This window comes from Archocentrus centrarchus, chromosome 3 (genome assembly GCF_007364275.1).
Source record: "Archocentrus centrarchus isolate MPI-CPG fArcCen1 chromosome 3, fArcCen1, whole genome shotgun sequence".
NCBI lineage: Eukaryota > Metazoa > Chordata > Actinopteri > Cichliformes > Cichlidae > Archocentrus > Archocentrus centrarchus.
Genome location: NC_044348.1, coordinates 20,290,410 through 20,302,510, shown reverse-complemented (window position 1 = coordinate 20,302,510; position 12,101 = coordinate 20,290,410). Strand labels below are relative to the sequence as shown.

The following is a 12,101-nucleotide window of genomic DNA, read 5'->3' as shown; positions in this document are numbered from 1 at the left end:
TGAGGCCTTAAAAGGAGACAGAGCTGCCTATATATAACCAGTATCCTTCAAGACCCATGGCCACTAAACCAGTAAACTATTTGATTAATAGAGTTTATTCATCACACTTTTTAATGTAAGCCAACTGATGGTTTCTGGTATGTTATAGCAATGGCGCGTGCTTAATCACTGGTTATTTAAGTACACAAGAACACACAGACAATGCAGAGAATCTGACAACAGTGATGTTATGGGAAGCAATACCACACATTCACCAGCAGAGTTTTTAGCCCCACAGACCAGCCGCTTTCGAGTCGCACTTAAACAGTGAGCAGCTCTTCCATATCACAATGGCAGCTTGTTGAATAATAAAGCATATTTGAAACACCATTATAGAGCTTTTAGAACATGCAACGTAAAACTCAGAAAATAGTTTTAAATTCTTTGCTGCAATGTAGCTCAGGATGTAACTACTCAGGATCAGTAGATCCCGCGTGTATAGCTACATTTAAATCTAGCCACATATTAGTTAGTACGAGACTGTTTCTGAGATCTTTCTCTATTCTGTACTCAGAAATGTCTTGAGACACTGTGCCACATGCTGAACTTTGGCCAAGTCCTATTTATAAAACTAGCTACAGTTACAGCTAGACTATTCCTGACACACTGGAGGAGCTGTGAAACACATTTCACATCTGAGACAAAATCACATGAGAGGACGGCAAAAGGGGAAGACGGAGAGATTGGCATGATTGTGGCATCACGTGGTACTAGTGACATAGACAGACAAATGTGAAACAAAAGATAAGAATACAAGAAAAAGTGATACCTGATTTAAACATACATCAGGTCAGTTAAAAATGAATGTGATTGGGGATTAATGTGATTCTCTGAGTATTTTAGCAACAAAGAGAGAAGCTGGGTTTTTTTGTTTGTTTTGTTTTGTTTTGTTTTGTTTTGTTTTGTTTTGTTTTGTTTTGTTTTGTTTTGTTTTGTTTTGTTTTGTTTTTTTGGTAACTATTAAAGAAACACTTTATTTTGTCTATCAAAAATTTAGGTGAGCTTTTCCAAATGAAAGAGATTCTGAAGAAACATTTATGAAACACCAGGAAGAATGCCCGGTAACATGTATCAGCAATATAAACAAACCCCAACAGTAATTTTACAGCATATACAAGAATATCCTGCTGGAACTCATCCACAACATCTGTGGCCCACACAGATATAAATGCCTTCTCTCTACATGTCGTCAGTGTTGTGTTTCCTATACTGATATTGCAGACAAACTCTGAGATGCTGAAGCACGGACAGAATTATGTTTTTAAAAATGCCAGACAATGTAAAGATAATTCAGAGCAGACTGATTGCTTTCAGGTTATTACTCTCAGCTCTATTTAAGCACACTAACACCTTCATTGTACATCAGAGGCCTGTACTACGAAACAGGATTTTGTCACACCCGGGTACTATGAAGTTGGATCAGCATGGTAACGTTTGCCCTCAAACCTAACCTGCTCCAGATTCGTGATCAACAGGTCTGAAATCACCTACTAACAATCAGATCTCCAGACAATAGCATCACCATTCCTGGAAGACTTATATGCATTGAGAGGAGGAGGGTCACTTTTTTTTTTTTGATTAAACTGTCCTGTCTAGCAGCTGTTGCAATCAGGCTCATGTTGTGCCAAATACATTTGCTTTTCCAAGATGATCTCTTTAAACTCTCTATAGCCTAATCTTGTTAGCATTTTTCTTTTATTACTTTATTAATTATTATTAATATTCACATGCATAAGTCTGCAATACAGCTATAGTTTAAATCCACAGAGATACCAGAACTGACAGATAGGGGGGAAAAAAGACAGAGAGGGAGAAAGAAAAAAGGGGAGAAAATAAGAGAAAAGACAAGCACGGCATCAATTACTGCACCTGCAAGAAAACACAGTGCAACAATGTGAATGTCTGTGTCTTTGTAAGAAAATGTACTTGATAATGATGGTGATGAGCAACAACAACCCCCCGTCAGGAGCCAGAGGCAGACAGAGAGACCCAGGAGATCTGGGCCATCCACAGCCTTCAAGGAGCACTGCAGACCCAAAGCCACACATCCCGATGGCAACCACGTGTGCACCCTCTGAAGAAGAAGAAGGAGACAGGCCCTAGACAGAGCCCTTTAGGCCAGAAAGCAAGAGTCCCAAAGAACCAGAGGCAACAGGCAGTCACCCCACCTCTCCAGAGGCTGGTCATCCCAGCACGAGCTAAGGACAGGGCTCCAGGTGCTCGAGAACCGCCTGACATCCAGCAGAGGTCATTTTTTCTATAATATTCAAGATCAGAAGCTCCTTCTGAAAGAAAATAAAAACTGGTAAATTTCACAGAGACTGACCTCTGCAAGAAACAAATCTCATAATCCTGAATTTTTAAATTCTTTTTCAGTGTTATAACATGTCAACATATTAAGCAGACAGTCGGTAATATTAAACCATCCCCTTAATGCCCTTTATCCTGGACTCTAATCTCACAGTCAAAGTCCCATCTGACTCATCTAGTTATGCAGTAGAATAACTGAAGTTTAGTCTCAATGAAAATGTGTCACTGGGAGTGAATGCAGTCACAGGAAATATTTAACTTGCCCACTTATATTTTATGTTATTTCCTTAATTTGTGCAATATAAAAAAAAGTGTTTTATAAACTCAATTTAATCCATATAAGATGTATTTTACTGCTGTTCACCATTGTAACCTCTGCTGTGTGGTAGAAAAAGAGCCCTCTGTTGGCCATTTAGTAGTACACACTAACACTCTAAATCAACTAACACTGAGGCTGAAAAACAAATTTATATTTTGAAAGTTGAAAACAGACTGTCTGTGTGTGTGTGTGTGTGTGTGTGTGTGTGTGTGTGTGTGTGTGTGTGTGTGTGTGTGTGTGTGTGTGTGTGTGTGTGTGTGTGTGTGTGTGTGTGCAATATAATAAGGCTCTGCTTCTATGACTGCATACACTTTTTGACAGAAATTGGAAATGTACCCTTCATACACTGGGTGGCTGTAGCTCAGGAGGTAGAGCAGTTCACCTACAAATTGTAAGGTTGGTGGTTCAATTCCTGGCTGCTCTGGGCTGTGTGCCAAATTATCCTTGGGCAAGATACTGAACCCCAGTTTGCTCTCCGATGCAAGCGTTGGAGTGTGAATGTTAGACAATAAAAAAGCACTTAGCTTAGTTACACATGGAAGTGCTTGTGTGAATGGGTGAATGTAAACGTGTTGTATGAGTGCTCAGAAAGAGCAGAAAAACGCTATATAAGAACTAGTCCATTTACATTGTTAGTTTGACATACTGGCCAATAATGATTGTTTAATTAAAGAGCACTTCTATGTCTGGCCTATTCATTTAGCTTTGAGTGGTTAGTGCAGAGCACTTTAAAAGGTGAAAGTGTGAAAATATTTAACTGAAGAAGCATACTATAGTATGCATGCAATACATTTAACTAATCTTCTGCTGATGAAATTTAAAGGCAATTTTGCCAGTAGTGACAGAGAATAAAATCAGCTATCATGAGTTCATCCTGAGCTTTTTAATCCTCTGTTTAGCTGTCACACACTTCCTGTTTGTGTGTCCTGCATAGCTAGTGGCAGCTTGCCAAAATCTCCAGCAGCTGTAAATGCACTGAGTCACAAATGAAATGTACAGTGTAGAAAAACTCAGATTAATTTATTTTGTGTTTTTCGGTTGTTTTTGGTTCTTTTTGTTGTCTCCCATTGTTAATTAAAAGGCTTGACAAACATCAGACTTACAACATTTACAGAGCTATGTTGTTTCTTCCCATATCATCAAAAAAAGTGCTAGAAAGGACTTTTTTTTATGAAAAAAATAACATCGATGTAAAAGCTTAGCGAAAATATGGCCTATATTTCAGTTTTTGTCTTCAGTTAACCTCTGTGTTTAAGAATTGTCCATGTAATGGCAATGACTATGTAATACTTTTGTACAGTAATTCTAATATGACGTCCGTGGTATTAAAAACATATTCAAAGTTTTTTTCAAATCATTTTTGTTACACTGATTGAATGACGTTCAGAAAGGGACGTTTGTATACTGTTAAATCAGCGAACCGGGTTTCAAAAATCCGTTGTGAGACTTGGATACAAAAATAGCCGGCAGACTCTGGACAATAAATAAAGCAATCGAGTCTGCTGCGTAATGACGCAGACCGGTGCGGCGCTTCTAATTGGCTAAGTAAACAGGCAGGTAGTGACGCGACTGTAGGACATAAACAACAGACAACAGGCTGCGGGCTGTTTGTGTATGTGCGAAATACTTAAACCGAGACAGGTTATCTGTACAGGAAACTGCTCGACGTTTATCTAACTACTAGGAGTTTCGACTGTGACGTATCCGACACAATTTGAGGTGATTTTTAACATTATTTTTGTTAACCGCTATAGTTTAAATCCAACGATGTATATGTAACACGATCTCTTTGCGGTTTTTCCTAGGCTTAGTTAAGGTTTTCGCAACGTTAGATACCCCAGCTAAATTTGATTTAACTAACCTCCAAGAAAAGTACTGATATCCTGCACAAAGGTCGTTAAAAGTTGCCATCTCTTTGTTTTCTTAACAACAGGGTGAGGTTAGACGAGTTTACATGGGGCAGGAACGGGCTGGCAAAAGTTTACGTATTAGGGTGGAGTGTAAGTAATGGAGGATCCGCATTTAAAATACAATAGGTAAATTGATTCAGTAAAAAAAAAAGCCACGAATATCGTTTCACAGTATTTGTAAAGCGCGCGAGAGAGAAAAGCTCTGCACCACCCATCAGGTCATGTTATAACACATTTTTTAAACAATGGTTGCGAAGCTGAGCAGAAAAACCGCTCACAAATTGATCTGAGTAAGTGCTCTGTAAATGGCAGTAGAATAGCTGAATACATGTTCAGAATTGTCGCTGACTTTGTTGCTTTGCTGTATTGCCACATACCTTGTTTGTTCTAGAGGAAATGCCAACTACACAACAGTGGCAAAGAGTTTACCAGAGTTTTGGGTGGTTTAAACTGCATTTTATGTCTAGAGAGAGAGAGACTACTAGGGTAATATTTTTGTCACCTGCCTTATTTTGCTCTCAAGTGAAGCCCTTATTAGCACTCACTTCCCTTCTGTAGTGGTTTAAAGTCAGTACCCAACCCTAACCCTGGCACAGCATAGAAGAGGTGCCTCAACAGGACAAGACTCAGCTGTACATCTGCACCTAAAGGACAAAGGACGCTCTTTTGAGGATGCTAATGTTCACATTTTGGACCGGGAAGACAGATGGTTTGCAAGATGCGTAAAAGAAGCCATCTATGTCCACTGTGAACAACCATCACTGAACAACCCCCCCCCCCCCCCCCCCCCCCCCCCCCCAGGGTGCCTCAACCCCCATTCACACCTCTCTTCAGGTGACCTCAATAGCTCAGTTGATAGAATGGGGCAAAGTCCCAAATTGGTTTCACCCAAAACCACTGATTGTGGTGAGCCACATCTTTCATACCTTGGAACATGTGATTATGCAGGTGAACAATAGTGAGTCACAACCACCTCCTGTGGACAACCCACACTGGGGTTTAAATGCCTGGGTCTCTCCACCTTCTGGTTTGAGAACTGAAGAAGCCTTTCGGATGAGAAGTGAAACATATTCAAGAAACTTAAATAAGTCCAGTCACCTTTTTTCAAGCTCCAGAGATTAGTTGAAAGCGTTTTGATTGTCTGTATGCGTGTGCATGTGCATGTGTGCGTGATATATATCTTCATCAGAATCCACAAAGGTGCATGCTTACAAAGTCTACACTGTAGATGTAAATTTAATATGGATATTGTAGGAACCTGGGTTTCTGATATTTACTGCTGAGTTCCACATGGAAGGTGCTGTTTATTGACTAACCTGCTGTTTGTTTTAGGACAGCCATGAGGCTCTGCTACCCTTTACTGGTATGCCTGGCAGCAGCTGCATCCTCTGCTTTCATAATTTCATCCCAGTAAGTACAGCCAAATATGTAGACAGTGACATATTAGAACATTTATAGTTTTATGTAATGATAGACTGGATTTTTTTAATAAGAAATATTTATATATTTCAGACATGTGTGGACCAAAGTGATCCTGACCCACCACTGGCCGGCCACTTTTTGTTCAGTGAGTTTCTTTCTTTCTTTTTTTTTTTTCTAGGGTTTTTTGTTTTGTTTTTTTATGTTACAGTTGGAAAAGCAGAGGTATAATTAATGAAAGGAATGATTTCCTGAATAGTGCGCAACTAGTTTCTAGACTGCCCTGACAAGTGAAAAAGTCTTCTATAAAAAAGGAGAACATGTACTCTTGGGAATCACACCCAGCCTGAGTTCTGCTTACTGATTTGTGGCATTTTTTTTTTTTTTTTTAAAGGGTTATTATCAAAGTAACGTCAAGTGCTTCATCTTTCCTCATCTTTTTATCTGTCACATTCTTAGTTTACGGTTCCTTTCCAAAAACATTTGATGTATGCCGGGTTTGATTTGGGCTTATCCAGGTAGCTTGAAGGTTAAACATAGGTTTTTAGTATTATGAAAGTGGTTACCAGAATAACTTATGCTGTAGATTTAACGTGCTCTGGATTATGTTGTAGATTAGAGATCAGCGGATATGAACTCAGCAGCTACTGACTGATCAAATCTCTGGGAAATAATGTCACCCTTCTTGGAAGATCACTTGGACCTCTGTGCGTGGGTAGTAGGAGGTTGTAACGTTTTTCAGTAGCCGCTAACGTCTTTCTGTGATGAACATCAGTAATAAAGGACACATAATGCCTGCAGCATTGTCTGCAGCAGCTGTGTTACATTCAGTCTGCATTATGTCTTTAACCTCTTCATAATTTTCTAATATTATAATTTTAACTTCCTTTATAAAATCAGCTGCCGTCAGTAGACCTGTCCGTTTGTGATTGGTTAGACGCTGCCAATGCCACTCCTTTCATGCGCTTGTAGCTGGGAAACCTGGGTTAACTTATCGAGTTGATGGTCACGTTGGTGTGACCACTTAGCCTGTTTTAGAGGAGGTAAAACTGGATAACATAAAGTTTTCCCTGGTATGTTCAACTTCCTATGTACCATCCCATTGCAGCTCTATTGTTAAGCTTTGGCCTGAGTCTCCAAAAAGCAGATTTTGTTTGAAGTCCTTCTGTAGTACTTCCATGTACTAAAGAAACGTTTCCACTTGATGATGATATGCGCTCACTTTACTTCAGCTTTCAGATGATGTTTTCACATCCATTTAGTGTGGGTTTTTTTTTTTTAACTTGATATGTAGTGCTGTCTATTCTTGTTAAACAATCCAACCTTAGTATCAGCTCAAAAAAGTATCAAGGTCTATAATAAATATTTCTTTATTTAGCTGGTTGAAGTTTGTAAATGTACATAGATTGATTGATACTTAATGATTATCATGCAAAGGAAACATACCGAGCTTGCGTTTCTCAAATATCACATGATATCTTTGTGTGCAGTTACCATAACTTGTGACTCAAAATGAACATCTCCTTTTTTGTGGTTTTTGAAAGTACTTTTCCCGGTGATTGTTCTGTCTTGTCTGAATGTGCATGTCTTTGAGTGATCTATTAGGATTTATGTCACATGCTTGAATGCATCAGAAGGACATATCTGATGTGGTAACATCAGATATGTCATAATCAGACGTGATTGGAGACTCCTGCTCGGTTGCATTTTTTATTTTTATTTTTTTATTTTTGTCACTCATTTGCTCAGGATATCGTGATGTGTTTCTGCTCTCATTTATGTAAACCGGGGTTGAAATTAGTAAAAACCCACTGAACTAAAATAAAGTGCAACAACACAACAAACTACATCCTTCAAAATTACCTCAAAAACCCTGCCTGAAACTAACTACATAATTATTATTTTAGCCTTCATGAACATGGGATTTACTACTTAAGCCTTATGTATTATGCCGCGTCATTTTTTTTTAGCTAGGCTGACTTCAAAAAATTGTCAGCTGTGTGTACGAAAACCTAACTGCAAAGGCACAAAACTAATGAGCCTCTCTGTGAAAAACAGTTCTTCTGTTTTTTCACAGAGAAGGTAATGCGTCACAAGCACTGAAGTGTCAAAGGGGTTCCTCATTTCATCAGTCAGTTCCTAACTCCGTAAATACATTAAACCATACTTGGTTAAAGTTTCTGAGATGGAAAGATTATTAGAGCTTTGGAATTTTGGGCCAGACAAAGTCAAGAAATTTATATAAAGAAATGTTTATATTTTTCAGATGGAACACTGTCATGCCAACTTTAGCTACTGGACACTACATGGATTCTGGTAAGAGAGAGTGTGTGTAATACATCCCTGTGATACATGTTTTCCACTATACCTACTATATTAAGTGAATACAGTAGTTTGTTTTTTTTTACTTGGCAAAGTTAAAATCTTTGGCCAAACAAGTCCTTACTGCTGTTATTATTGCTTTGGTGAAATATGTTTGTTTGTGTCAATATCACTTTTTTTTATGAGTGAGTAAAGTTTGAATCTTTTTTTTTTTTTTTTTCAGGCCAAATAGCGGCACTTTCTGCAATTCATCATGGCACTTCAACTCTTCCCAAATACAGGTAAAATACCATTCAGACTTAGTCTTTTTTTTCTAATTAGGTGTGTGTAACTCTTAACTGTAATAAGGCTGGAATTAATTCATGGAATGAATACTTCAGTCTCCAGAGAGTTAAATGAATAGCTCTTTTAATGTAAGGCAGACAAAAGAAAAACAAAATTAAGCATAAAAAGAATTTGAAAAGGTAAATTACGTAATTCCTTACTCCTTTTATCCAGTTTTTATACTTTAAACCTTTTAGTGATGAATAAAACGATGCAAGCCTTTGGTTGTATGCTTTCAGGACCTGCTGCCAGACATGAAGAAGAGTTGGCCTGACTTGTTTAAGCCCTCGTCTCCTGAATTCTGGTATGCCTGAGCTGTTAGGACATGTTTTTGTCCTTTTCAGTCTTTTTCAATCAGCACAGGCTGATTGGCTCAAGGAAGGCAGGCAGAGAGATGATTGGACTAGAAGTGATGGAGTCAGCACTGAGTTTGACAGTGTGGGAAAGTGGAAGTGATGTAATATAGAGAATTAGCCAAACACCTGGGAAAGTAGGCAGATGAGTGATTACGGATCTTCCTTATTGAACTTACGCCTAAACTTCATTTAGATTTTCATAATGATCTAAAATCTTACTTTTGAATAGTGCTGATTGTAGTCTTGCACGGATGGAGAACTATGTAGTCATATTTATCTAATTTTATTATTTTGTTACATTTAGATTATATTTTCAGGAGCAGCACATAACACTTGTCTCCAACTATCCAGGAAATACGAGTGGCGGAAACACGGGACATGTGCAGCCGAAGCCATTTCCCTGAACAGCCAACATAAATACTTCAGCAAGGCACTGGAACTGTATCACAAACTGGATTTGGACAGGTACAGCCTACATACACACACACACACACACACACATTCAGACCATTATACATATGGACCAACCTCTGAAATATCCAAATGGAAATGAGTGTTTCTTTTATTTTAGCATCCTGAAGAAGTTTAATATCAGCCCTTCTGAAAAATACTATAATGTAAGTTTATTTATATTTATCCTGTCAAATCTTTAAAATTTGTATTAGAATAAATTTGTGGATTGCAAGTGCATCATAATATTAAATGTCATAAACATTGCGTCTCTTATTTTGCTCCTCATGTGTGTGTTTAGTTTTCATATATTGAAGGAGCAATAGAAAACTTCTACAACGTCAAACCCAAGATCCAGTGTGCCAATTCAGCAAAGGTACATTCCAGGTTTATTCAAAATAATTTTTAAAATGGTTTTCAGCATGTTGACTAACACTCTGCTAGATTGCTAATTTGCTAATTTTGTATGTTTGTTTTTATTTTGTTGTTTTGACAGAATGATGGTGTCCAGGTTTTGGGGCAGATTGAGTTATGTTTCAACCCTGATTTCACCCTAATAGACTGTGTGGAACAAATTTCCACAAAATCTGTTTCTGATACAGATTTGAATGAACCCATGGGTGTTGACAAGGCATCAGGCTTAAGTGTGTGTGACTATGATGTGCCAGTTTACTATCCACCTCTTCAATAAAATACATACACGCACAAATTGAAATTCATCAGCACACTAAGATCCTTCTTTTTTCTTTTTTTTTTCTCTCTTTTTACACCAATACATTTTGTAGGAAGCCTTTGTCTTCCAATGCAAAGTGCCCAGAGTGTACTATATTTTTGCTATACTATATCTGAAAAAAATAATCTGAATAAAATAACACACACACACATCTTGTTTACAAATGTGGTGTAATTTAGCACACAAACACCGATTGAATTCTATTTTTCTCAGGGTACACACTGAATATCATTTCTGTATTAATAATACAATAATGAAAATATGCAAAACAAATGGGATCAGTCAGTTCAGTTGGGGGTGTTTTTTTCCAAATGCATTAAAATTCTGGCTGTGACAAGTACTTGAATAAAAACTACCTTTGAGTGAAATGTTCTTTTTCTGTCCTACAAAAACCAGGACGCACACTCGTGCACACTCCACTGTCACTTTGTGCTTTGCTGGAATTATATCCCCTTCCCACTCCTGCGAGTAGATAAGCCTGCCAGTGCACAGCATGGGTTTTTCTGCAGCACAGCAGGGGGCATCATGGTAATTTCAAGTCAGGGCGGGCAGGCAGTTTATATACTACACATTTACATATCTTCTTAGTGCACATCTTTTGTTATTGTTTCTACATTGTTGTGCTTATATGCCACCTATTGCATGTCATCACTCCTCTTTTTTTTTTTTTTTTTTTGGCAGGATTGGATTTTTTTATTGCATCAATGTATTTTTTTAATTTGATAATTAGATTATCTAACACATCAAAATAGATTGTTTTCAGTTCTGTTATGAGTAAAATTCATATTTTGACAGATCATCTTTATAAGTACATAATGCCATTTTGTAACTGCTACACATTTTAGAAATAAACTAGCGATAAAATACTATGTGCCACTTTATAATTGCCAAGTATGTGTTTGATGTTTCCTATTTAGGAATGTGTCTATAAATATGAACTGTATACAGTAAATGCTTTGTTTACTTTTATATTCATTAGGAGATGTGAGTCTTAGCACAGTACATCACACAAGATGTCATGCAAGTTCACAGCACAACAGTTTTTGCTGACCTATGGCCTGAACAGGATTTTACTGTTGTTTTGGAAAATGTTATTAAACGCCTCACCGATCTGCGCGTGGACTCGTTTCTGTTGATGCTGTTTGACTCCGGGGTTTTTTTGTGCGTAGATAAATTCAATCATTTTGAATCTAATTAATTTTCTCACTGTATCTACAGTAGATCAATGCTGTGGTGTGAAATTACTGAACTGAGCATGTGTATCTTTTTTTTTTTTTTTTTTCTGTCAATAAAGCTTTCAGTATCCATTCAGTCTTCACTGTAATTATGTAAGATGCTGATCATTTGCTTTTTGGAGAAAGAAAAGTTGTACAGTATGCCACAAAATCATGTGGCGGGATGGTTTTAATGTGCATCATAACATGGAGTATAGCATCGTACCGGTGCCTGTCATTCTGTCTATATCGGTGTGTATAAATATTAATGTTGTGATCTCCTTATAGAGCCTTAATCCTACTGGGACAAAGACACCAGTCCATAATCCTGAATCTCCTCCCACAATGTTGCACAGCAGCATGATGAAAGACATCTGATTATATTTTCAATAGCGGTAAAGTGCCCTAAAACTATTTGCCAGTTAGATCCAAATATGATCTAAATCCTGTGTAACATGAAAATAGTGCCAAAAACTAAGTTTGTAATGTTCAGTGTTTAAGGAACATTTGAGGTGACCTGCCCTGGCCTTTAAAACCCCATTTAAAAATAATAATAATAAGCCTAGGTCAGCAGTGGAGACTTGACCTAGGTAGTGCGGAGTCCTTATTTATCCTTTACCCCCCCTTTTCCCTCCCACTCACTTTGGTATTTCCATCTCCCTCCCTTTTACTCTCTCTCTCTCTGGTTATGTAACACTGCAGTTC

General features: G+C 37.8%; 1 protein-coding gene across 2 annotated transcripts; it reads left to right on the top strand.

Moving 5' to 3' along the window:
* The first annotated feature begins 4,230 nt into the window (after positions 1 to 4,230).
* Positions 4,231 to 11,241, top strand: rnaset2 (ribonuclease T2). Of its 2 annotated transcripts, none has more exons than XM_030722436.1 (10): positions 4,231 to 4,387; positions 5,916 to 5,988; positions 6,091 to 6,145; positions 8,264 to 8,313; positions 8,543 to 8,600; positions 8,883 to 8,947; positions 9,351 to 9,464; positions 9,571 to 9,616; positions 9,751 to 9,825; positions 9,946 to 11,241. In XM_030722436.1, exons 2-10 carry the CDS (start codon positions 5,918 to 5,920, stop codon positions 10,138 to 10,140), a joined length of 729 nt encoding a protein of 242 aa, XP_030578296.1. In that variant the 5' UTR covers positions 4,231 to 4,387; positions 5,916 to 5,917; the 3' UTR covers positions 10,141 to 11,241. The 2 variants fall into 2 exon arrangements, with proteins under 2 accessions (XP_030578296.1, XP_030578290.1); XM_030722430.1 differs by having other exon boundaries at positions 5,911 to 5,988.
* The last annotated feature ends 860 nt before the right edge of the window (positions 11,242 to 12,101 follow it).